Here is a 26,793-nt window from a genome sequence, read left to right on the forward strand (position 1 = left end):
AAAAAAAAAAAAAAAAAGCAAAATCTAACCTTCAGGGGGAAAATGGAATAACAACATTTCCTCTGTGGCCTTTTTGAAGTGTGACTGAAATGCTGAAAAAAAAAAAAAAGAATTTATGTCCTGCCTTGAGATTCCTGGAGAAATTCTGGCAGATTTGCCATTCATTGGCACTGTCAGTGATGAATTCCCCAATTTTGCACCTATTGTGCTGAATTTCCTTAAATTAAATTTTTGCATCACAGGGACAAATCTGTGCCTTTGTCACCTTATTTGATTTCTATTGCACTGTTCCAAAGCTTGGAGACCTCAATTTGGAATTGACTTTTCCAGCTTTACCTTGGTCTGGTGGAAGATTCCCTGCCTGGCAGGGGGTTAGAATGAGATCTTTAAAGTCCCTCCCAACCCAAATTTTCTATGATTTGGGTAAAACATTCCCTCTTTCACTCTTTTTCTTTCATTTTCCATGATTTTCTTGCCAGGTCTGAGCTCCCCTGAGAGTTAAAAATCTTGTGAAGTTTCATGACAAAGGTGTGGCTCAAATACTAAAGAGAAATTAGGTTATTTTTGATAATGTATTTCAATTCACATTCCCCTTCAGTGCCATCATTTTTTTTCTTTATTAAAACCATTTTTCAGTATTAAAACACTGCCACTGTGATGGCAGTGCCCTGTTCTGCGCTATGATTGTGCTGAGAACATCTGTAATTTAACTGCCCAAAAATCCTGTTTTTCTCCCAATGTAATTTACTCCCAGATGGGAACATGTTTAAATATTGCAGGGAAAATATCCTCCCCACATTTGCTTTTGCCATCTTTTCTGCACCTTCCCCTGCATTATCAGCTGTGAATTCATAATTGGTTCATTATTACCTCACAGGGAAATTTCCTGTGCCTGGGCATCACCTCCCCTAAAACACCTGGGGGAGGATGATGGAACACCTCCTCTGCTCTGGAATAAAGCCTGCAAGTGGGAATAACAAGGTGGAAAAATATTGAGCTGAAAAATATCAATGGTGGAGGGTTGTTTTTTTTTTTTTTTCCAAGCAAAGCCTACTTTTTGTGTTTTTATAGCAAGCAGGACTTCCAGGAACACCAAAATGCAGCAGTGCCACTAATGAGGGAGAAAGTGCAGCAGGAGGGGTTGGGCATCAAGTTTCTTTTTAATGATGCCAACCATGCCAGTGGCTCCTTTGGAGGGCATGGGTTTAATTTAATTGAACAAAATTAACCCAGGAGTCTTGGCATAATTATCTTTTCAGGAGTTTGGGGTCGTTTGTGAGGAGCAGGGGCTGGGAGGGCTCTGAAGCACTGGAAAAGCAACTGGTGTCTCCTGGCTTTGATTTATGGGGTCAGCATGACTGTAATCCATATTTACAGCTTTTCTGGAGGCCTGCCAGCTTCTCCAGCACTGAACAAACCAGGGTTGCTGAGGGAGTGACTCTGCTGCTTTGGTTCTGTTTTGGCTTTTTTTGTACTCACTGATTTGGGTTTTTTGTTCTGCTTAGCGCAAAATTTATTTTTTCAAGCAATTGGAAACAACAGCTGAGAGTGTTCAGTTCAAGTTAATTTGGCAACAAAGCCTTCTCTGTTAACCTTTAATAGGAAGCAGTGAAAAAAATACTGAAAATTGTTTTCAAGCCTTTGCTTTTAAAGTATTTTTGTGTACTCATAGCAATAAATATTCATGCACAGAAGGAAATAACTTTATTACTGTATTCCAATGGAAAGTTCCCTGCCCATTTCAGGGGCTTGGAACTGGATGAGCTTTAAGGTCTCTCCCAACCCAGACCATTCTGGGGTGAATTATTGCTGCATAGAAAAGATGGAATTTTTAGGACTGAGTATTGCATTGTAATTTTTCTGACAAGGTGCAATCCATGAACAAAAGTTTTCTTCCATATTACACAAACCAGGTAAGAATTTTTCTTCAAAGAATCATGGACTGGTTTGGGTTGGAAGGAACCTTAAAGCTCATCCAGTTCCAAGCATGGACAGGGAACCTTCATTATCCCAGGGTGCTCAAGGTTTTTCAGTGAAGTTCTCTTTAGAGTCTGATGAGAGAAAGTTTGAATAATTCTGAATTAGGCTTGGATTGGGGTAAGAAATGGAGCTGAGTGGGATCTAGAGCCACATTTATTGTTTAGGGAGCTTTTTGTTGTTTTATCCTCTCACAATGTTTGGGGAAATGGCTGAAAACCACCCTGGGCTGAGTGTTGTCACACAGATCCATCCTCTCCAAAGAATTAAAAATAAAGGGGTGAAAATCTATTCCTGGCTGCCTGGGCCAAATGTGAGTGTTTCAAATGTGCTGTTTGGGATTTGTGAAGTGCTCAGATCAGGGAATTCCAGCCCTACCTTTGTGCTGACAACAGGATTTATGCTGGAGGAAGTTCAGCGTGTTAAGAGCTGGGCCTTTCAAAGCTCACAGTTCTACTGGTAAGTTCAAAATAAGGCATAAATGTTCATTATTCTCCTGACTATAAAGAAAACATTTCTGCTGCTGTTATTAAGATGTATTTGTGACTGGCTGGGTTGAAAATCTGCACAGGCTTCTCCCAGAATACTCAGGGAAACACAGGATTTAGGAGTTTCCTTTTCTTATTTGTGGGGAATTAGTTCCTGCTCCATAATTTGTCCCAATTTGCCATGACAAGACCTGTAACCCTGTAATACCTATCTTTGTACCTATTAATTTGTCATATTGTCCCTTGTCAAGATAAATGGTGGTGGCAGCAACCTCAGAACACTGAAATCTGTGTCAAATAAATCAAATTTAAGGTTGATTTATTTAGTTTTAAAACTTTTTTGGTAATTAATAAATAAGCTTTTTTTCTGTTTGGGTAGGACAGCTGTGTTGTGGTTGCTGAAAATCACCACTCTCAACAAAGTCCATTTGTCAGGGGGTTGGGTGGAGAATTGATGCGAGGTTTCACACAATTTGTCAAAAAAACCCTAAACTAGATGCATATTTTATGATAATGATTTAAAAAAAAAAATTGAGTTTATTTTAAGGAGGGGTCAAGGAAAAAAAAAAAGTCCTTCATATAAACCTCTGCATATAACACCTCTCGTTTCCTTTTGCTGCACACTATAAAATAACAAAAATAAGATCTGGAACTTGGCTTCTCCCTGGCACCAGAGCTTTGCGTGGGACCCTGAAGCACGGCAGGGGATGGAGGGGATTTTCCTGGCCACTGGGACTCGTGGGATTCCCCACTTTGTCCTTCACTGCCCTCCAACTTTGCTCAGTAAGTGTCACCGTGTTTCCTCATGCTTTTTTTTTTTTTCCTTTTTAATTTTTTTTCTTTTCCTGCAAATCATTCCAGTTTGGCTTCTCAACGAAACGCAAAACCCTCCCGTGCTGCCGTCACCTGCCGTTGGCGATGATGACCGAAGTCCCAATGTAATGGGGTAGTGCAGATTCCTTGTGGCTTTCTGGAGAGGAGGGGCTTTGGTTTTTGTAAATGTAGGCGTTGACCTCCTCAGAATTGTAGGAATAATTTTCCCCAGCGTGTCCCGCGGCCGTGCAGGGCGAGCTCTGGAAAGCTCCGTGCTTGGCCAGCACGTGGTGATAATTGAGGAGCACGAAGGGGACCTGGCCCGAAGGCCTCACCTCCATCAGCCGCTCGCCCTCCGCCCCGTGGTCGAGCTTCACGCTCATCCTCTCCCCCTCCAGCTCCTCCAGGCTGCCTGGGTGGTGGCTGATGTGCCCAAATTTGGGGTCTTTGACACAAATCCTCCTGCCCTGCTCGTAGACCGAGGGCACGGGCAGCAGGTGGCTCAGCTGTCCCACGGCCTTGGCCTGGCAGCACTCGGCCTTGGGCAGCAGCGCGTTGGAGAAGGAGCCCTCGTTGATGCTCATTTTTTCTTGCAGGTCTCTGTGGAAAGCCAGCTTGTTTTCCTCTTTGATGAGGTGGGCTGGGGGCTGGAGCCTGGCCTCGGTTTTGTTGTGTTTCATGATGCCAGAGTCGTAAAATTCCTCCTTGTAGCGGCCGGGCACGGGCGCCGTGCAGCTCGGGAAGGCCTCGGGCAGAGCGTCCTGGTTGTACCTCCTGTTGGACAGTGGGACTGCCAGGGAAAATAAAACCTGTTAATTATTGACAACGAGCCTTTGGAGTAATTACAACTTGCTGGCGTTAACAGCAGAGTTAAATCAGGGGAACTAAACTAAAGAAATGCTAGGAGCTACAACCTGAAATCAAAAATCTTCCCCTTAAATAAGCTCTTTTCTTATCAAAGGATTTGCTGAAAGCTGGATAACATTGGTACCTATCAATGGTTTCATGGTTAAAATAGGAATTATTTTTTCAGAAATAAACTTAATTTATTCTTCCTGTCATTGTGGGAGTGCACTGGACGCTTGTCCTTGCAAGAACATCCAACTCAGAGGTTGGACTCAACGATCTCAAAGGTCTTTTCATTCTACAGAATTCTGTTAATTCTGCAATTCATGGTATTTATTCAGGGTAGATTTAGTATTTAGATGAGATATTAGAAGGTGACATGTCATTATCTAATTAATGAAATCTCTGTGATACCCAGAGTGGGTCATGTTAAAGGCTTTGCTTTTTCTCTTTGAAAAGCTGATGTCAGATATTAAAAATATCTCTTGAAAAGCAACATAAACACCTCCTCAGCAATGCTGAATCTCTGCTTTTAAGGTATTCCCATGTAATAAAGGTGGATAATGATAAAACTGCAGGTTACAACATTGAATTGGGGTGAAAAAATTAGGTATTTTTAGAGACTCAGAAGCCAGATACTTAATTTTTCAAGATTATGAGCCTAGGATGTCTATTCAGGCTTTTCCTCTAAAATATATTGGGCAGTCTCACTTTTCTCCTCAGTTTCTGCATGGCAGTTGAACTCTTGAAGCAATTGAAGTTATTTTTACCATTTTCTGCTTGGCTTATGAAGCTTTTCCTTTCTGTAAACTCCTGTCTACAAGTGGTGAGAAAAAAGGTTTTCTTCTGTACCATATGAGTAATAATTTTTTTGCACTCTCCTATGAACAGTTCGTGAGTTAAACTGCTCCTCCAAGGCACATTTGAAAGTTTTATGTTAAAGCAAAAATGACACACTGAGCACATTTCTCAAGTTAGACCCAAGCTCTTGTTTGGTGTGAGGTTCACTGGAAGCCCTGGACACTTAAGTGCCTTTTTTTTTAATGGATTTTCTGTTTTTATAACAATTTTATTCAACATCCAAAAAGTTTTGGAGTTCCCCTCTATTGGTTGCTGATGTAACCATGCCCATTAATGATTAAATATTCCCTGTGCTGCAATAGACTGGCAAAGCCTTCATGGATAACAGAGGAAGCAGAAATAGCTCAATTGTACTTTTTTTTTTAATATATGCAGAGCTCCATTAATTTCAGAGGGAGTTGCACTACGTAATTAACACCAGAATTTAAACAGGAATCTGGTTCCAATTTCTTCTTCACCCTCCCAGCAACAATAACCTTTCAAGTTATTCTTTCCCATTTCTATGTATATATTTTGTCACAAGAAGTAGAAGCTGAAGGAAGCTGAGTTCTCACCAGCTGGTGAAAAATGGCCCTTTCAGATCACAAATCCAACGAGGGTTCAGCCACATGCTTGAGAATTTTACTGGTGGAGTTCAGTGCTCTGATTTTAACTCCACATTTGGTGTTTTTATTGTGAAATAAATATAGATGCTGAGAGCTACTGATATATAAATAATGTGGTTTAATGATAGGTGTTCTGGGTTTAAGGTGTCCACAAGAGGGATGGATTTGGCCTCCTGCAGTTTGGAATATTTTCACTTTCAGGCTCTTCTTTAATCTCTGAACAAAATATTCTCCTTTTCCATTTTTAAAGCCCGAGAGAACCTGGAAGAAGCTGAGGCATCACAGCCACTCCTTGGCCTCTGCCCTGTCACCTTGAATTTTGTAATCTCCAATCCTGCTGGGCTGAGGATGAACCATCAGGTTGTAAATCACAGAATCATGGAATGGTTTGGGTTGGAAAAGACCTCAAAGCTCATCCCATCCCAGCCATGGCAGGGACACCTCCCACTGTCCCAGGCTGCTCCAACCTGGAACTGAACATTCCAGGGATCCAGGGGCAGCCACAGCTTCCCCTGTACCAGGACCTCCTCACCCTCTGAGCAAAATATTTCTTCCCAATCTCTAATCTGACCCTGCCCTGTGGCAGTTCAAAACCATTTTCCCTTGTCCTGTCACTTTCTGCTCCTATAAAAAGTCCCTCTCCCTCCTTTTCATCAAACAAGGCAAAGAGAGAACAGGTCTTAATACAGCCCCTGCCCATGAAAAGTTATTTTTTAGATTATCTCACTCTGTGCTTGTCCTGGTCTGAACCCTGATTTCAAATCACCCAAGGCATGGGCTGATTGCTCTCCATTATTCTCCCTCCAAAAACAAAGGTGAGGCAAACTGATCACCCAGAGCTCTTGGTCTCCAGGGGAATTTCCTTTGCAAAATGTCATTTCTTTTTTCCAGTAGGCACTGGCTAAACCTGGGGAGTTTTTCCACAGATTTTCTCAGTCTTGTTCATCATTTCCTAAGTTTTGGCTTCACACAGGTAGGTCAGAAGGACCAACAGCACCACTGAGTGACCAGCAGGTCCTGTGGTGCCCACAGCAGCAATTTCAAAGGTAAAAAGGAAACTTCTGACTAAGAATACAGTTGCCTTCACTGAAATGATTTTTTTTTTTTGATGACTGGGCCAGCTGGGAAAAAGTGGAAGAAGCTTCAAAACCAGATCCTGAAGCAGAAACATCTGATTTGCAGGCAGTTGTATCTGCTACGTGCTTCTTCAGAGCTTTGATGGCTTGGCACGAGCATCCTCCAATCTCTGATGTCTCCAAAAGGAGCTATTTTCCATGGAGAAAAATGTCTTTGGCCCACGGCGCTTTTGGCAGATGCTGCCGTGGATGTGATGTGGAATAGCCCTCGCATCCAAGCCGGCTGCCAGATGTCAGCTTTGGCTTTGCCTTTGGATCGAAGATGATGATGCTAAGCAGATCCTCCCTGCTTTGAAGCTCCCTGGCTGTCAGTTCTCCAGTGAGCCACTGGAAAAAAGCAGCACTCGACAACCTAAAGGGAGATCAGATGCAAGAAAGAGTCGCTTCCAAAGGTTCCGAATTCAGAAGTGCAACAGCGCTGACTCTGCTTGAGAAGGAAACAAAAATTGGGTGGAAATCCTGTCTGTAGGGGAAGCTCTGTTCTCCTTTCCCCTTTTGCCATGATCTCTGACCAGGCCTGAGTTTGACCATAATTTTTCTCTCCTAAATAATACAACTCAAAGTGCTTTTGTAGGGAATTAATTGTAGCAAGGCAAATTTCATCAAATCCCCAATAAATACCCATAATAAATATCTGTAATAAATATCCATAATAAATATCCATAATCAAGATCCATAATAAATATCCATAATAAATATCCACTAAAATGCATGAAAATGCTCAAAAGAGAACCCACATTTCCCAATTCAAGCAGCAAAAGCTTCAGTAGAAGCAAAACCAGAAAAAAGAACCGCTGGTATTGCAGCTCCATTTTCCTCCTGCCGAGGGAATGGTGGTGTGGGATGAGATTGAAAAACAGCAGCAGTTTCTTGCAGGTTTTTTATTGGGATTGGGTTTTTTTTTACCCTATTCCTGCAAATTTACTCGGTATAGGCAGGATTTATTTCAATCTTTATCCTTATCCTCAAAAGGTGTAGATTTGTGGGGCAGGTTTTGGTGGTTTTTTTGGGTTTTTGGTTGGTTGGTTTGGTTTGTTTTTTTCTATTTTTCTTTTTTCTTTTTTTTTTTTTTTTTTCTCCCCTCCCACACTATCTTTAGAAAGGACAAAACCATTTCCTATTTTTGGTCTAAAACTCCTCCTTTTCCCCTCATAGTCCACAGGAGCAACCAAAGGAAGCAGCAAATTAGAGGAGCACAAGCTGGGGAAAAGCATTTGACCTGCTCTAGGCTGTGAGAAGAGCTTCTCTCTTGCTCATTTTCAACCTAACCACAGAGAAGTGAAATAAAATCCTGCTGTCAGTGAGGTGAGGTCCATCATGGGTGAGGTCAAACCATCCTGTGAAGGACAAAACCCCAGACAGAAATTATTTTTTTTCTCTGTGGGAAAGACATTTGGTGTCTGATTTCATCTTTTGTCTGATGCAGCAAGCTCAGCTTTGAATATCTTTGTATTTTAATATATTTATATTTTAATATTCCCTCTGGATCTTGGATATCTATGCCCAGAAGGAAATAAATATTTGATTCTGGTACCTACTTGGAGACTACCTAAATTTTTAAATTTTAGATTTCCATGACTGCTTCCTCCATTCCAAGAAAGAGGAGTTTCCATCTGACTGCTCCACTGAGCACCTCAGTCCTCATCAGTGATTTTTAATTAATAAAAATGATGTATGCAGAGGGATGTGGGTGGGATCCAAGGGCTGGCTCTGGACTGGAAAGCAATAAACTGGAGTGCTGCTTAAAGGAGTTTAATGAAGGGTTTCCTGGGAGTTCTGTAGCAGCTGATCTGAATTCTGCACTTGTTGATATTCTCTGACACTTTCAGATACACCTTAAATCACAAAAGAACTGCTGGATTTAATAAGACTGAATAACCTGGGATGTGGTGGAGTTTTCTATTTTTTGCATATTTTTGTGACAGGTTTTTTTATAATTCTCACAGTTACTGAAAGTAAATCAGGGAAGAGGGGGGAAATCCAGGCCAACCAAGGCTGTTGTTAAAATCAGCAACAACCTGAAATCTCAGCAGAACTTCCAAGGCCCATTCATGAAAGCAGTTAAATTCAGAAGGGGAAGCTGGGTCAGGGGAGTAATTAATGCTATTAATTGAGTTAAAGATACTTGACACCATCCCAAAATAGCCTGAATTGCCAGAGTCCAAATATTTTTGTTGCTTTAGCTGATTAACTGTTCCTTGCCCATCACAACTTGATTCAGTTTCAGTTTTGAGTTGGGGCAGCTGTGAGATCAGGAGTGTTTAAAATGAGAGATAAATCTCTGCCAAAACTTCTGTTCTGGTTGAACACAGGGGAAATAAATGAGTTGGGCAAGATGATCCCCAGAAGTCCCTTCCAGCCCTAATTATTCTGTGATTAAAGGGCATTTTGAGCATCTTTACATTTGGTTGTATTGTAATTTTTCAAGGTTATTTCTTACAGGTTTCCATCTCAGAGAAGTCAATGCCTTTCTTCAAAGAATTTCCATCCCTGACCATCTGCACAGTGAAATAATGCAGGTGATGGGAGACACTGTCAAATTCAGAATTATAATCAAGTGAGGGAGAATTATTACTCTTGTAAGTTAAAGATATTCATGCTGAGAAAGGGCAATCTTCAATTTTTATAGGAATAGATGGTGTTTATTTTAATTGCTGTGTTAAAATAACCAAAAATTATTGTGGAGGGGAAGTTTCAATCTGACTTCAGCCATGACTTACCTGAGAAATTCCACTTAAATAACTCTGAGAGTGCAAAACCTGAGGGTAAAGTGTGCCAGTATGGAAGGAGGAGCCATCACTGTGCTGCTCTAAAAGTGATTTTGGTGAGAGCATTTTTTCAGCTAAAGCTTTGATAAAATTCCCAATCCAGTGCTGATGGAAATGGGAAGAAAGAACATGGGAATACCATAAATACAATGATTGCTACACTTCATTGCCTAAACTGATGCCTTAGGATTTTAGCTTTTATATTTTTCAAATATAAAATTAGTGCATAACTCCAAACTCCATATAGAGTGTTAGTTACTGTTTTCACATTTTGGTCAGACTAAACAATCCCTCTAGGTCTGAGATCCAAGGACACCCTACAGCCTCAGGCCCTAAAAATACAAACAAAAGTGAATTGGGGGGAACAAACTGGGGGTAAATGACTTCATTACCTGAAGCTGTAATTGAGGATTAACCCCAGATATGTAAATGGACCAAACTTTTAACTGTGTGAAAAACTCGTGCCCATCATCCATCCTGGGTGCAGCCTCTGGGAGGCTTCTGATTGCCCAAGGTGGATCTGTTGAAGGCCTTTAATAAACACCCACTTTATTCTCTTAATCTTGTCTAGTCTCTGTTCTAGGGAGCCACTCCAAGGCACCAAAACCAATTTTCAAACCGCGAACACAAATCCGTCCCATCCACCGCTCCACCGAGCGTTTTCTCTTGGCTCAGAGCAACACCCACCTTCATAACCCTGGGCAAGGTTGTGCCTGATGATGTTCACTGGCTGCTCAGGAAGGTTTTTGGAGGGTGACTGGCTGCTGGGGACCAGCGAGTTGGCGTAGTGCCACTGGCACTCGCCGTTGGTCTGCAGCGCGCCCAGGAAGAACCGCGCCACCTCGCAGGGCGCCCCTTGGGCCTGCCCGAATTTTGCAGGCAGCATTTGCTTCTTGCCACTGAAGACGTGGGAATCCACAGGGAAGTGTCCATAGTGGTAGGAGAAGGGCAGGCTGTAGGGAGGGGCGTACAAGAGTTCGCTGCTCTCTGAATGGAAGTTCTGTTCCTGCAGGGCGGCGGCGCTGGCGGCGGGGCTGGAGCGCCAGCTCCCCACCTGGCTGCATTCCAGTTTGTCTACTTGGAACGAGCTGTATTGCTGGGGGAAACAGGGGGAAAAGAGCAGGGCAAGAGAGTTAAAGGAGGAACTTTTCTAGGAAGCTGGGGGCTTTTTGCTCCCACATTTCATGCTCCACGGGGATTCTTTCTTGTTCTGACTGAGGCAGAGAGATGGGACTTCTAGGAGCTGAGAAAGTGCAGTTTGTTTTCTTATATTCTACAGAAAGCATGACCAGAAGTCACAAGAATTATGGCTACAAGATCTTTTAAGCACTTATTAACCAATAACAGAGATGTTTATGTTTTTAATCCAATACTAAGAAATTTCATCTAATTACAGTGTGGCCTTTCTTAGCCAATCCTGTTCTAACACATGGATCTATTCTTAAGGCTGGTTTGTCATCTTTATACCTACTTTATACTTTCTATATCATAAACTTTATTAACTAAATTTTCTTCTACTTAAGTTTCTACTTTAAACTTTCAATCTATATTCTTACTTCTAGCACCTAAGTTTGGAAGCCTTTCCCAAGGCCTCAAATCAAATCCTGTGTTCTTTTCCAGGCTTTGATTTGGAGGCCCAACATTCTGAGAAGTTCTTGCATTCTGAACTCCAACAGGAAAGTACAGAACATGTCAGACAGGCACCCAGAGCCTCGCTGGCTCAAGGAACAGATTCAGAGGTGTGTTTAGAATTTCTCTCTTCACAACTTTGCATTCACATGGGAACAAAAAAAAATTGCTTTGATTTGCTAATTTTGGCAGTTCCATTTTGCAGAATCACAGGATTAAGGTTGGAAAATCCCTCCCAGCCCAGGCAGTCCCAGCTGTCCCCATGGCCACCTTGTCACCCTGAGTGCCGCCTCCAGGTGCCACCTGCAGGGATGGGCACTGCAAACCTCCCTGGGCAGCTCTTCCCAAGGCCTCATCACGCTTTCCATGGGGAAATTCCTCCTGACATCAAGAACTCCACACACCAACAGTAAATGACACAAGTTCTACATCAGCAGAAATTTTCACAGCACAATTCCAAGATTTTCTTCTTTTTGCCAAGAAAGGACACCATGATTAAAGTACTTCACACACAACTCTTGCCAGAGCTGGTTTGTGCTACCTGTACTTTCCACCCCAAGGAAAAAAGGATCTAATTTTATCCTGCTTTATGAGGGATTTCCTGGGGTAGACAGCCCTATAGTCTGTAAATTCACTCCTGGATTATCTCCACACTGTCCCAAGCACTCTGTGAGAACAACTGGGAATTAAATATTGCTGGAAAATTTACCTGTGGTGGGTAAGGTGTTGTTCTGAGTTTTGCCTTCATTTTATTACTTTTGGGTTTTACTATTTTCCTTGTTTCCTGCGAGGTAGGTACTGAGTTTCTGCATGAAAACTGTGACTTGGAAATGGTAACCTGGTCCAGTGACAACTGAAGTTCCTTGTACTCAATATCTCTGCAAAAGAACAGCCCAGTAAATTAAAAACACAGGGAAATCCAAACTAACTTCTGTAAAAATGCATGTCAGTATTCACAAGGCTTGAATTTTCACTCTTCCAAAATTTTCACTGAGTCTGGGGGTGTCAGGAGGCAGAGAATCTTATGGAGTGTCCTCATTCTCATGCAAATTTATAAATAAAATTCCACTGGGAATCACATAAACACCTTTGGGTGAAATGTCCCCTGTCTCTGAGCCTGAGCTGTATCACCTTCCCTCAGCTATCCCTGGCTCCCTGTGGTTTGGAATCATGGAAAAATCTGATTATTGATCACAGAGATCAATTAATCTCTCTCCTGCTCAGTCAGGAATTGATCTCTGCCCTGGTTCTCAGAGTCAGCACTGAGGAAAGGAAAAGGAGCAATGTTCCTCCCCTGTCAGCAGCTTATAACTAAACCACACAAGCTGTGAGGTTGGTTTTGATCAAAAATACTCAACTTTGGAAGAGATCTTCAAGTTCATCCAGTCCCAGCGTCACCCAGCAGCATCCCCCCAAATCCTGTCCCCAAGAGCCACATCCAGACTCTTGAATAATTCCAGAGACGGTGACAGCATCCTGGGGAGCTCATCCCAAGGCCTGACCACCCTTTCAAAGGAAAAAAACCCTTCTAATCTCCAATCTGAACCTCTCCTGATAAAATTGAGGTAATTTCTTCTCCTCCTTTCCCTTTCAGAGCCTGACACCATCTCATTGCCCCTCCCAGCAGGGACTTGTGCAGAGCCACCAGGTTCCCCCTGAGCCTCCTTTTCTCCAGGCTGAGCCCCTTTCCCACCTCCCTCAGGAATTCCAGACCCTTCCCCAACTCCATTGCCCTTCCCTGGACAAGATGAAGACTTCCACACCAATCATGAATATGAGAATGTTTTCTCATCCAAACAGAGAAACACGCGGGCACAGAACGACACCGGGGGGACACAAGCAAAGAAAACCTGGTGGGTTTGATGATGAATGGCTCAGTTAGGGGTAGCAGGTAATGGTACAAAGTATTTGGACTTACGTAAGGACATAATTGACACTCACTATGCAGTGAGGCCGTGACGAACGGCTGTTGTGCACGATGGTGGCGTAGCTCTGCACCCACACCCAGCCTCCCTGCTTGGACAGCAGCCGGTAGTACTTGGTGGTCACTTGGCCTTTCACCAGCACTGTGGACACAAAAGAAGAAATTTTTAAAAATAGTCACATTTTTTGGACTCCCAACCACTTGCTGGAGAGGTTTATTTGCGAGCCAAGCGCTTTTCTCCCTCAAGGAATCACAGAATTAATGAGGTTGGAAAAGACCTGTGAAGTAACTGAATCCAACCTTCCTCTTCCCCCTAATAAAATTTAAATAACCCCCTGCAAAATTATCTATCCTTCCTCTTTCTATGGATTCATAGCACCACATTATTATTTATATAAAATTTGGTGTCTCCTAAGTTTTGTCTTCCTTCTTCTCTGGGTCGCCCATGGTGGCATTCGTCACAAATATTGCTTTAAAATTTTTAACTGCAAAAGAAAAGTTCAAGGCAGCAAAAGCAAATTGAACTGGACACAATTCTTTTGAAAGAAGGAGAAGAAATGGCCTCAAATTGCACCAAGGGAGGGGCAGATTGGAGATTGGAAAATAAAATTTCCCTGGAATGAGCTGCCCAGGGAGGTTTGGAGTCGCTGTCTCTGGGAGTGTTCAGGAAGAGTCTGGATGTGGCCCCTGGGGACAGGTTTGGGGTGAGGACTGCATGATCCTGAAAGTTTCTTCCAACCCTGAGGATTCTGTGATTTTGAGACTTTTTCCAGATTATTTGGAAGCACTTCTCTCATAGTTTGACAGATTATCACATATTTTGGAATGTTTTTTATTCTGTGATGGTTTTTCTCCACTGCAATCATGAAGGTTGATTTCAAAGGGTAAAATTTAAAAATTCTGTGGTGGTGAAGCACCCAAACAAAGACAAGGACAGAGAAGGAATCAGATATCTGATAAATTCACGAGCCATGTAATCCTCCCTGAGCTATTTTGGATCCTCTGTGAACAAGGATGTTTTGGTAGGAGGTTGTGCTGTAACAGGAGTTGTGCAGCATCTCTAAATATTTAATCCAGCCACAAATATTCCTGGTTCAGTGCCAGGCCTTTATCTCAGGATTCACTGGAAGATAATGCCCAGCCTTTGGAGCTGGTTCTTCTCTTGTGTGGCCTTGGATCATTCCTCTGGGAAACTCCATTTTCTTACTCTCCTATACAGTTATTTATTGTAAATTAGAGAATCACGGTCTGAGCTCACTGCACAAATTGTATTCCAAAAAGTGGGAATGGCAGAAATTCCTTTGTATAAATATGATTAAGAAATGGAATCCAAACCTGCTCTCTGTCAGTTTAAACCATTCCTCTTGTCCTGTCACTTTTTGCCCATATGAAAGAATCCCTTTCCCTCTTTTTCATCCATTTCTTTGTGGTACTGGAAGACTCAGGGAGGTCTTCCCAAAATCTGGAGCATATGGGCCAACTCTCTGGGCTGCTTCCTCTCCTATCCATTGCACATGCCAACATATTTAAACTTGCCTTCAAATCCAGCTTATCTCCCAAATTAAATCAGCTCCAGGAGAGCTTGGACAGCACTGCCAGGGATGCCCAGGCTGGGATTGTTGGGGTGTCTGGGTAGGACCAGGAGTGGGACTGGATGGTCCCTGTGGGTCCCTCCCAGCTCAGGATATTCCATGATTCCATGATCCTGCAGGATCATGATCCTCCATATCACCAAGCCACGTCTGTTTGGGATTTCAAATCTCTCTTAAATACCAGCTTTTTGCCTCATTCTTGCTGGTGTCCCTTCCACTCCTAGATTTCTACATGGAATTCTTTATGTGATGAGGGTGGGCAGATGTACATGTGGTTTAAAAAACCATGAGGAGTGGGTGTGTAAGTGTGTAAACACACTGAGAAAATATAAAGATATTTGTGTTTTTTAAGTGCAATTTATCACTGTGAGTTGAAAGCCTTGGAATGGCTACTCAAAGATTCTGTTCTAAAAATATTAATAATTGTCTCTATGCCAGAGTTTTATTATTTCTTAGTGTTCTATCATTCTGGATGGTGCTCTACAATTGTGCTGCCCCATCCCTGGAAGTGTCCAAGACCAGGATGGACAAGGCTTGGAGCAACCTGGGATAGGGGAAGATGTCCCTGCCCATGGCAGGGGCTTGGAATGAGATGATCTCCAAGATCCCTTCCAACCCAAACCATTCTGGGATTTTATGATTCGGTGATTCATTCTAAAACCCAAATGGTCCCGTTCCAGGAAATGATCTTTTCATTTTAGCACAGGCCATGTAACAGGTAATTTTTGGAACGTGATCTGGCCTTTTCAGAACTAGGTCTTTGTGCTGGTTTAATGAGCACGTTTTCCTTGAGCTCAAAATGCTTTGCTACATTCAGCCTTCCGAAAGAGAAATTAATGCTGTCATGGATCACTAACTATAACAAAGTTCTTCCGTGTGCTTTGGGACTAGTTTTGGCTTTCCTCCTCTCTCACTGATTTTTTTTAAATCCCTCTTTTAGCTCTGCAGTTAAGACAGTGTTTGAAAAGATGTGAAAACCACTGAGAGCTACAGTGTTCAGCTTTCCTTCCTAATTATATGGATTAACCAGTATTCCTCCAGGGATGGGGGAGGATCCAGTGTCTCCTGCTTTTTTAGCAATCTGGGGAAAGTCTGACCTTGGCTAAGGGACAGCAACTGAGACAGTGAGTGAGGTCAGCTTCCATCTGGCTCTGTGCTCAACTGCCCTGTTTGATGCTGAAAAGGAAACCTCAGGAATGGGAGTGAGGCAAATCCATCCCCAGACAATCTGTGCAGGCTCAGACTTCTTGGTGGCCTCTGCTGCAGCCCAAGGGGGAGGATTCTGTGGCTTTAGCCCTGGCCCTTGGATGTGCCCTCTGGAACTGGGTGTTCCAGGGCTGTGGCTCGCTCCTGGTTTCGCAGGGAAGCTGGAGAAGGCTCTGGGCTGTCAGACAGGACTGCTTTAAAAAGCTCCACCAGGCTCCCAGGCGTGTGGCTGGGAGTTCCCAGCCTGCACTGAAGGATTCCACTCCAAGAAATGGATTTCTTGCTTCCAGATCCTGGTTTAGCTGCCCTGGTGTGTCATGGGTCCAGCCCCTGGGCAAGGCACAGTGCCCAGCAGACTCTGGTTTGGTTTTTTTTTTTCAGACCACTTAAAATCTGGTGCTGCTCTGCCAGAAGGTTTGAGTGCTGGCAGAGCAGAGGCAGAGCCAACAGCAGAGATGGTGGGACTGTGCTTTCCTATAAAATAACCCTATAAATACATGGGGTGACTTCCAGGGAGCAGGAGAAGGGTTGGGTGGGGACATCAGCCAGGCCAAGGCACAGAGACCTGAATCCTGCCCAGGTTCCTGTGGGAAGAGCAGGGATGTTGCAACACATGGGATGCCCAAAATCCTCCTCACAGTGGTGCAAACAAAGGGATTTCTCTGGGGACACAAAGATATTTTACTCTGGATTTTAGAGTGCAGGATCCTGGGGCAGAGCCTCCTTATTTGTGTGGCCACATTTCAGGGCAAACAGCGTGTATGAAAGGAGTTCTAGAAATAAATAACACCACAAATGTTTTCCTGGAGCTGGAAGGCAATCAAATGTTTCAAGCAGGAAACTCTCTTTGCTGCCAGCACACCTTAGGCAAATATTCACATCTACATTTCCCTCCTAGCCTGATGTCTTGTTCTATCCCTCCTAACTTGTTCCCCTCACTGTTTCCTTTGTTTTATTCTCTGTGCTGCCTCACTCTGAGTTCAGCTGCTTCAGGTCTTCAGTTTGAGATTTTTTTTCCTCTTAAAAAAAGCAAACAGTTATCCTAGTTTAGGGTTGCCTATATTATTTTTTTCCCCTTAATACCCTTATTAGGTGTAAGATGTTTCTCTTTGGATTTCTGCATCAGGTGACACTTCATCATCAGATTGCTTTATAGAATGGTACAACAAACCTGCCAGCCTTGCACTGTTCATGTTCCTGAGACATTTGCTGATGGATGCTGGGGGAGCTCTCACAGTGCTCCCCAGAGGGACTTTGTGCACTTTACATCTGGTTTAATAATTCCCATTACTTGGTATTCCAACCATGACCCTGCACTGTTCCCACTGCTGCCCAAGCATTACTCATTATTTTGTGCTTCTTGGGATTTATCTGCTTTCATAAATTCCTATGCATGGCTCGCATTTTTCTTCTGTTTTTAAAGTTTACAGCAATTTATCTTTAATCTACAGAACTGCTCTTAGTATCCTATTTGGCTGAGGGTGGGTTTTTTTTGCTTGTGGAAGGATGTGGTGGGTAATTCAGTGAACATGATTTGTCTCTTCATTTAAAACTCCAGTCGTACATGGATCAAACTGGCAGCCACAGAATTATCCATCCTGCTGCTCTAAAGTGGAAAATTGTTTTCCAGAGGTGCTTGTGGCTGTGGTGGCATCATCTCTGTGCTGGCTGATGAAGGTATTTCAAACAGCCTGGTGGAAATACTGAGTTCATTTTGAGCAGGTCAGCACTCACATCCACATGCAGATGTCACCCCTACACAGAGGGTGTCCCTGACAGGATATTCCATGTGCCCTGGTCATTCTTTTTCCCAGTTCTCAGCATCCCAGAGTGTTCAATAATTAAATCTGAACTCGCTGTACAGATCAGCTTTTGCTTTCCCAGGTGTAGCACACCCTGCCACCAGTGGAATTCAGCACTTGGGATTTCAGCTTGGATGTGCCAAACACAGCTACAACCTCCTTGATACTCCAGATCCTCATGAGCAGCACACACTGAGAAAAGAAGGAAGCCTAAAAGAAGGATTTGACTCTGGCTGCTTCCAGCCTACAGGAGCAATCTGGAAAAAAAATTGCCTGACACTGGTTTTTGGATGTCATCTTTGCCTCGTATGGGTTGCAGCAAACGGAGCCAAATCCAGAGTTCAGCCATCCCCTCAATTTGCTTTTCAAATTAATGTGCTACTGAATGAACTCCTTCCCAGATCCAGATGTTTGAAGATATGATTAGTGACTCTGTTGGAAGATGGGAAATTATTAAATGTGTCATTTTTTTCCTCACAATCCATTCTCCGAACCTCATCCACATGCTACTAATGAATGTCCCTCCAAGGAGTTTTTGGGATTGCATTCCCTTCAAACACAGGATGATTATTACTAACATATTTCAGAGGAATGCAGAGCTGCTGCATAGTTTTCTTTTAACAGCAGGGGCTGGTGAAGTTCAGATTTTCCCCTCTCATTTACTTGCTCTTTTGGTTTTCTTTTCCTTCAAGAGATTGCCATCCAGAATCAATTCCAAATATTCCAAATAGCCTGGATCCCATAAGTACAAAGATAAAACTGGCCAGATAAGTTGGTTTGGAGGTTGGTTTTTTCATTTTGGAAGCCCAGCATATCGAGTATCCAGCTAATTTACACAATTAATGGTTTCCTTAAGTGATAGCCAAGAACTTTTGAAAATCTGTCTCCAGTCAAGATTTGGAAAGGATTTTTTCTGCTTTCCAGCATGGTGCTTGTTGCCTGCAAACTTCTCACTGTACTCAACATATTCCTTAGAATCCCAGAATGATTTGGGTGGGAAGGGACTTTAAAAATCATCCAGTGCCAACCCTGCCATGGCAGGGACAGCTCCCACTGCCCCAGGCTGCTCCAGCCCCAGTGTCCAACCTGGAACTGAACATTCCAGGGATCCAGGGGCAGCCACAGCTGCTCTGGGGACTTCTCCCAGTGCCTCACTCAAGATCTCCCATTTGGGAAGGACCTGGAGCAGGGATTTAGGGGATTTGTGGTGGTGGCTGATCCATTTGGTGCTCAGAAATGAAGAAATTCCTTTTCCTTTTCTTCCGGCACCTCCACAATCCCAAGATTCCAAGGAGCTGTGACATCCTTGGGAAAATGTCACTTTTATCCCTTGGCAGTCACACCAAAAACACCTTCACATTTTTTTAATGTTTGAGGTGTCCCTGCCCAGAATAAAATGATTTTTAGGTCCCTCTTTAAGGCAGGGGCACCTTCCCCTGTCCCAGGCTGCTCCAGCCCCAATTCCAACCTGGAACTGAACATTCCAGGGATCCAGGGGCAGCCACAGCTGCTCTGGCAATTCCATCCCAGCCCCTCCCAGGGAACAATTCCTAATTCCCAAGATCCCATCCAACCCCACAGTGAAGCCATTCCCTGTGTGCTGTCCCTGCAGCCCTTGGGAATTGTCTCTCTCCAGGTTTCCTGCAGCTCCTTCAGGCCCTGCAAGGGCACCCTGAGCTCAGCCCAAAGCTTCTCCTGTGCAGGCTGAACAATCCCAGCTGTGCCAGCCTTTCCTCCCAGCAGAGCTGCTCCATCCCTCTGCTCATCCTGGGGCTCCTCTGGGCTCTCTGCAGTGTTTTATTCCCTACATCCACAGCTCCAGGTCCCTGCAGTGCCTCCAGCCCTGGTACTTACGCAGGTGGTGAGCGTATCGCAGGTGGAAAACGTCGCAGCCGTGGACGTGGTGGTAGAGGGTTTTTTCTATCAGATCCTGGGGTTCATATCCAGTTAATTCCGTGACCCTGGAAAAAGGAAAAATCTGCAATAAACAAAATCTCTAGGAATATTCAGTTTCATGAACCCAACATGTGATTGTGCCAACGAGTCGGTGCCTGGAGGCCGCGGGATGAAATGTTAGTTTTGGAAACAGAACCCTCGCCTTTACAAGAAAAGAAACCCTTTCAGCCCGGCCAAAGCAAGGTGCAGCTTTTCCCTGGTACACCCAGGCAGGAAAAAGAGCTCTTTTACTGATTTCCACCTTGGGCTTTTGCCATTGCCATGCAGGATCCTTTGCACAAAGTTCCACTCGAGGAGCTGCTCCTGAAACAATAAAACCTCTCTTGTGGGCTGCCGACACATTTTCATTTGCTTTTGCAAAGCTGCGAGTGTGGAAGGTGTGTTGGGCCATGTGATCGTGGCCTGTGAAGAAATCCAGGCTGGTGCCTAACAGGAGAAAAAAGCAGGAGCTTATTCCAGCTGAGAATGTGGAAAGACAAGGAGGTGTGAAGACCACAGGGTGAGGAAAGGAAAGCAAGCTGAGGCAAGACTTTAAAAAAAAAAAAAAAAGACCCAGAAGTAGAAGAATGGAACGAATTCAAAACAGCAGCATCTCTGCAGATGTTAAAGAATTAAATTCAGAGGTCAGACTTACAGTGGGTCAGACCTGAAGAGTCAAACTTCATGTTTCAAATTGATTTTTTTAAAATTTAGTTAAGGAAAAAATTGTCCTTAAAGTACAATGTGCCACTCAGCCAAACTGTGGCTTGTTTACCCACGGTTGTTGGGGATTTTTGTGATGTTCTGGGCTTTCTTTGCCTAAAAAAAACCAGAACAGTAAGGCATGTCCACATTAACAAGTGACACAGTCCCTTAGCAAGTGAGTGACAGGAAAATTGTCCCTGCTGAGGATCTACTCCTGCACATTTAAATCCCAGTTTTACCAGGGACTGTCTCTAGCCTGTGGACTGAAATAATTATTAAAGTTGGAGCATCCTAGGGGTGCTCTTGGAGGTTCTCCCCCAGTTCAGATCAAAGGAATCCAGTTTAAATGCTCCAAGCCTCTTCAAGCCATGAGCTGAGTGGGAGGGTCAGGACATGGACTTCAAAAGGATGTTCCTGGTCTGAGCTTTAGCCCTGCTGAGGATGCACAGCAGCAGAGATAACACAGGAGTGTCCACATCAAAGAACAGGGGGTCCCAAGCCATGCCTGTCATTGTGGGATTGCAGATAATGTACATTTTTATGAGTTTTTAAAAAATTTTGTGGTTATTGTGCATCTTCTATACTCATACCCTGGCTCAAACCAGCCCAGTGGACCCCACAGAGACTGAGGGAGTTCTGCTTGAGAGGGTTGAGGGCTTGGCCTCTTCTGGACAGCATCATCAAAATGCCTTTGAATAGGTGCTTGTGTTTCTCCTCATCCCAAATCCTCACTGAAACCAGTCAGGGGCATGAAATACTGGTGGAAGATCCTGCTCAGTTTCAATTCTCCTTCTGATTTCAGTGCACTTAAAATCAGGGTGGCAGCTCCATCCTGCCCTTTGGTGAGATAAAAAAAAAAAAAAACCACAAACTCATCCAAACCCAGTCAAAGCACCACAAACCCGAGCCAGGGTTTCATTTTCCCAAAGGTGCAATCTCACTTTGAAGCTGGTGACAAAAAAAAAATAATTAAAAAAATAAAATCATTGAGAGTTCCTAGGACACCCAAACTTTGGAAAAGCTTGACTCTGGAAATAAACTCAGTGGTTTTATTTCCTTAACATCAAATCAATGCCTGAAGCAGCCTGGGCACTCCAGGTTGGGCTGTGCAGGTGCCAGGACACACAAAGGAAGCACAGCTCGCCCCAGGGATCAGCTCTGCTCTCCTGAGCTCTTCAAAGGATTTTTAAACCCCCTGGCAATGAATGCACCACAAAAATCAGGGTGAGCAGCTCACTTTGGAGGGAAGTGGCTTCTCCTCCTTCAGTGACCTCAGTGAATGAACTCCTGTGTGTTTTATGGTGTGTCAGGTGTCTGGGAGGGATTTTGAGCTGCTCCTTCCCATGGCTTTCATGCTGCTTGTTGTGACTGCTACATCTCAGGATCCATCCCCTTGTGTGGAAATCAGAACCAAGCCTGAATCCAGTTTTTTTCTAACCCCTAATACACCCCTGTTCTGAGCAAATACAGTTGGGTTTGCTCAGCTGGGAGAGCAAAAAGCTTTGGTGAAGCTGAATTCCCCTGCTTGTGGATGACACCCATCTGCTCCTTGGTAAACACAGCTCTGCAACAGCTCTGGGTCTATCCCTGCTCCTGTCAACACCTCTGCTTGTTCTGTGGCCTTTGAAGACACTTCTGTCTCCAGGCAGTTCCTCCCAGGCACATCATTTCCTTTTCCCCACATGCAAGGACGTGTTGCTGAACCCCTCGTGCTCCTTTGTAGCCGCGGCGCGGAGCGACGCGTGCCAAAAAAATGAGGAAGGGTTCCAGAAACAACGAGTTCTTTGTGTCCCAGCAGCTGATGGAGCCACTGTCTCCTGGGCTGAGCACGGAGAAAAGCCTCTTCTGGCATGGCTGAGCTCCACTCTCTTGGATACAGAGGTTTCCTCACATATTCGCTGCATGAATGTATTCCCTGCAAATCCAGCCCGCCAGGGAAATGGGGAATGTGGGACACACAGGAAAGGATTTTTGAAGAATGATCATTTTGTCAATACTTTGTGTGTTTGGGATTTTTCCCTTCAAGGAAATGCACTGGGCAAAGTATTGTATCCTACAAGGTTCCTGCTCCAAAACCAGAGAAATTAATTTCAGTTCTGGTTCTGGGCTCATCTGAGCTCCATCAGCTGAAGTGGAGGCAGGGCTCTCCTTCCTCAGATGTTTTTCCCAAAATTTTATCTCATGTAGGAATTAATGGAATCAATTTCCATTCTAACAGCCCCATTTTTAGTGTTGGTTTCATGGTTAAAGCAACACACTAAAATACAGAACTCTCTTTCCTTACTGCTCTCTCAAAAGTTTTCTAGATGACCCCAGCCAGCAGTTTGATCTCATTATTCCACTTTTGGGGTTGGTTTTTTGGTTTTGTTTTTTTTTTTTTGGTACATCCTCATTCCTTTTGCTGGCTTTGTTTGATAAAATTTGTGTCCTTTCAGGTAAGAAATGATCACTGCTCCTGTGACCAACCCTCACAGCAAGCAGCTTTCAGCTGACCCTGAAAGTGCAGGTAACTCCAGGTTAAATTGGACAAACTCCTATTTCTTGGCATTCCAAAGTCTGGTTTATCCAGCTGCCTGGAAGGCTTTGAAGGCTCTGAGTTCCAGATCTATTTTGGGTTTGTTTTGACCTGGGTTTGTTTGGAAACCTCGGCAGGAGATGAAAGAGCTGCTCACCTGGAATCAAGGAATATCAGCTTCAAATCCAAACTGGCTCTGAACATAAACATGTTACTGTGGAGCTTGATCTCAGTGATTGCACTGGGAGGCAGAGATTGCCCCACGGCCACCAGCCCAACGATTTGGTAGCAGGAGTCGTACAGGGACATATCCAGCATGTACTGACGGATCTTCAAGTAGCCACTGCAGTGGATCACCTGGAAAAAGGGAAAAACACCCTCAGGATGGGATGGAGAAGCCCCAAATCTGCTGCCCTACCCAGTCTAAGTGAGCTCATTCCCCCATAACATTAAATTCTGGGTCGTCTGTGATTGCAGGTACAGTAATTTCACGATTATAAGCCACATGTCACAATACAGAGTGTGATAAAAGGTATCTGTTCTATCACCATCTGTTGAGGGTGGGGCAGTGATCCTGATCTCCCTGGGAGATATTCTGCTAATGGGCCATCCATTGAAACCAGGCAGGGCATTGTTCTTTATCTTTTCACAACCCATCCTTCCTCCAGCCAGTCATTTTCTGCTCATGGCCATTGAGTCCCACTGTGGCACTGATAAAATTACTGCATCCCATTGGGAGTTGCTCCAGCCAGGGGGAAGAGCCCAACATTTCTTACCAAGATAAAAACAGAGGTTTGGGGACACTAAGGGAGCCCCTTTCTCCACTGGACTCCAGAGGAAAACCGGATTTCTCCACATCCCCACTGGAGCTCCAGAGGGAAACTGCACCTTGTACAGGAGCACTGCTCCAGCTGAGCCACATCTGTCACTGCAGGAGGATGCAGCCACCATGGGATGGGACTGCTGCCAACACCCTGCCTGACGGGTGTCAGGTTGTACTCTGACTGTGTCAGGGTTTGGGGTTTGTTCTTTGTAGTGCTGTATTTCTATTTTAATTTCCCTAGTAAAGAACTGTTATTCCTAATTCCCGTATCTTTGCCTGAGAGCCCCTTGATTTCAAAATTATAATAATTTGGAGGGAGGGGGTTTACATTCTCCATTTCAAAGAGAAGCTCCTGCCTTTCTCAGCAGACACCTGTCCTCCAAACTAAAACAGCAACTTTTCGTTCTTTGTCCATATATAAGCCGCACCTGATTATAAGCCGCACTTTGGGTTTGGACCAAAATTTTAGTTAAAATGGTGCGGCTTATAATCGTGAAATTACTGTAATTCATAAGTAGAGATTAAGGCTCAGTAAATGCAGTTTTGTGTTTGTTGGCAGCATGATTAATCCAGGATTGAAGCATCTCCTCTCTGGGGATTGCCTAATTGCTTTCTAATTAATACTTTAAGCTCCTTGATACAGATTTCATGTAGATACAGCCAGAAATCCTGTTCATTGAGTAAAAAAAATCGGAGTGTTGCTTTTTTCAAAATGTCCATTTCTTTCCCACACACACTCAAAGATTAATGAAAACATTTATATTTTCATGAGTTATTATTCTGATGTAAATAAAGGCACTTTAAAAAAGGCACTTTAAAATCCCAGCGAGTATTGATGCATTACAACTCAATAAAAATTAACTGATGTTTATGCAAATGCACAAGAAATGAGTTTGAAGTTCTCTGCTCAAGTTCAGAGGGGTTTGTTTTATTTTGACATGTGACCAAGCCCAAGGTCCTGAGCTCAGATTTCGGGATCCCTGGGTACAATTGCTGTTCACAGAGGTGATAATGACAGTGTTAGACTGTAAAAATTCAGTGTCAGCTGAAGGGGAGGGGGAAATGTAACTTGGGGACTATTCCAGGCCAGGAGATTTATTTAGTGTGGTGCTGGTGTTCAGAAATCATCCATGCCCCTGCCAGTTTTCTGGTCCAAGCAGCAGGAATATCATCCTTTAGCTGAATTTCTCTGTTTGTGGAAAATAATTAATTTTCAGCGTATTTAGTGCTCTAAACAACCTACCAAACATCACCTGGAATGAGGATCCTCCTGCCCAACCTTCCTCTTCTCCAGTGATTTAAAAGTTTAGCAAAAGCACAGTAAGATCTCTCAGCAGATCTCAATTCCCCCATCACTTGGTCCATGAAGTGTTTTCTGTGCTTCAGCTAATGAGGTGATTTCTTAAAAATTGAGTCCTGCCTTTAAGCACAGTGAAACGGAATAAATTTAGGCCAGATGAAAGAATCCTTTGATTTCCACTGTGCAAACTTTTAATAGTGAGCAAAGAAAGAGATGCCTCTGATTAACAGGGATAATTGGGAATAAAAAAACCCAAAAACCCCCAAAGCCACGTGGAGATCCCACGACTGCACGCTCTGCTCTTCCACCTGATTTCAGATTCAGCTTTGGGACAGAACCATTTTTGCTGGGGAGCAGCTGAGCAAACAGGGCTCAGGGTAATGAAGAATTATCAGTGCAGCCAGGTAGGGAAGAGTGCAAACAGACAGATCCAGGTCTGCACCTCCAGCACATTCCTGCTCAAGCTCTGCTCCTCCTCCAGCCTTGGCTTTTTGGGCTCTGAGTGATCTCAGGGAATCCCCACCAGAATGAAGGAATGACCCTGATGGAGGCAGAGTTAACCTGGGCAGCTCAGAGAGCAGCAAACGCAAAGCTGGAAAGAAAAAACTACCTGTAAATCTGAAAATAAAAATAACTGCAAATCTGAAAATAAAAGCTGCTGAAAAGCTGAAAATAAAAACTTACTGCACATCTGAAAATAAAAACTGCCTGCACATCTGAAATAAAAACTATTGCAAATCTGAGAATAAAAGCTACTGCAAAGCTGGAAAGAAAAGCTACTACATATCTGAAAATAAAAAACTATTACAAATCTGAAAATAAAAATTACTGCACATCTGAAAATAAAAACTGGCTGCACATCTGAAATAAAAACTATTGCAAATTCGAGAATTAAAACTACTGCAGATCTGAAAGTAAAACCTACTGCAAATGTGAAAATAAAAAAAACTATTGCAAATCTGAAAAGCTACCTGCAGATCTGAAAATAAAACCTACTGTAAATCTGAAAATAAAAGCTACTGGAAAGCTGAAAATAAAAATTGCCTCTTAAGATGAAAATAAAAAACTACTGCAAATATGAGAATAAAAAGCTACCGCAAAGCTGAAAATAAAAAATTACTGCAAAGCTGAAAGGAAAAAACTGTTGCAAATCTGAAAATAAAAGCTACCTGCACATCTAAAATAAAAACTACTACAAACCTGAAAATAAAAACTGACTGTAAAGATGAAAATAAAAGCTACTGCAAATCTGAGTAATAAAAACTACTGCAAAACTGAAAAATAACTTCTCAAATTACAGCTGTTATTCTACAACTTCAGCATTTGCTGTGGCTTCTGATTTCATGTCATAAATGAAAAAAAATAAATCATACAAGTTGTAAGATTTATAAACAGACTTGGTGGTTTAGTACAATTCCACCTGAGGTGATGGCAGTGGTTGGGTTTTTTTAGTCTTGAGGCCAAGGGGGTGCAAGTGGGTGGGATGTGGAAAATTTCCAAATTCCTGTGCCTGGGTTCCTGCCTCACCTGCCTCCCTTTCCATGGGGGAATGAGAATGAGCTGTGTGCCCTCCTGGCAGCTCCAGATAATTCCCAAGGAGAGGGACTGTGCCACAAAATTGAAATTTGAATTTCTGAGGGCATTTTGGGGATCTTTTCCGATTCTTCTCATCACAAACTTTGCTCTCAGCTGCACACATGTAAAAATAAAACCCAAAACCAACGCCTAGAGAAATAAACTTGTCAACTGTCAAATATTTCAGGGGTGAAAAAAATAATTTGTGTCCATTACCTTGTAGCCACTGCACGTCAGCCCTGCATTCCTCTTGGCCAGGACACATTTCATCCTCAGGAAAAAGGATCTCTCGA

The 26,793-nt window shown here is 43.4% G+C and overlaps 1 protein-coding gene across 1 annotated transcript; it reads right to left on the reverse strand.

The window, feature by feature from the left end:
* On the reverse strand, positions 1 to 26,793 carry LOC116992442 (single-minded homolog 2-like). Its single transcript, XM_033052096.1, has 7 exons — positions 26,717 to 26,793; positions 22,960 to 23,159; positions 19,502 to 19,608; positions 13,042 to 13,189; positions 11,833 to 12,001; positions 10,182 to 10,590; positions 1 to 4,068 (listed from the first exon to the last, which is right to left on the reverse strand). Exons 1-7 carry the CDS (start codon positions 26,768 to 26,770, stop codon positions 3,368 to 3,370), a joined length of 1,788 nt encoding a protein of 595 aa, XP_032907987.1. The 5' UTR covers positions 26,771 to 26,793; the 3' UTR covers positions 1 to 3,367.

The sequence above is a fragment of the Catharus ustulatus genome, chromosome 2 (assembly GCF_009819885.2).
Source record: "Catharus ustulatus isolate bCatUst1 chromosome 2, bCatUst1.pri.v2, whole genome shotgun sequence".
Lineage (NCBI taxonomy): Eukaryota > Metazoa > Chordata > Aves > Passeriformes > Turdidae > Catharus > Catharus ustulatus.

Coding starts and splice junctions, on each gene's coding strand:
- LOC116992442 (XM_033052096.1), bottom strand. CDS start 26,770: ATGAAATGTGTCCTGGCCAAGAGGAATGCAGGGCTGACGTGCAGTGGC. Junction 19,609..22,959: donor CTGATATTCCTTGATTCCAG/GTGAGCAGCTCT, acceptor TCCTTTTTCCAG/GGTCACGGAATTAACTGGAT. Junction 12,002..13,041: donor AGTGTCAATTATGTCCTTAC/GTAAGTCCAAAT, acceptor GTTCTTTTGCAG/AGATATTGAGTACAAGGAAC.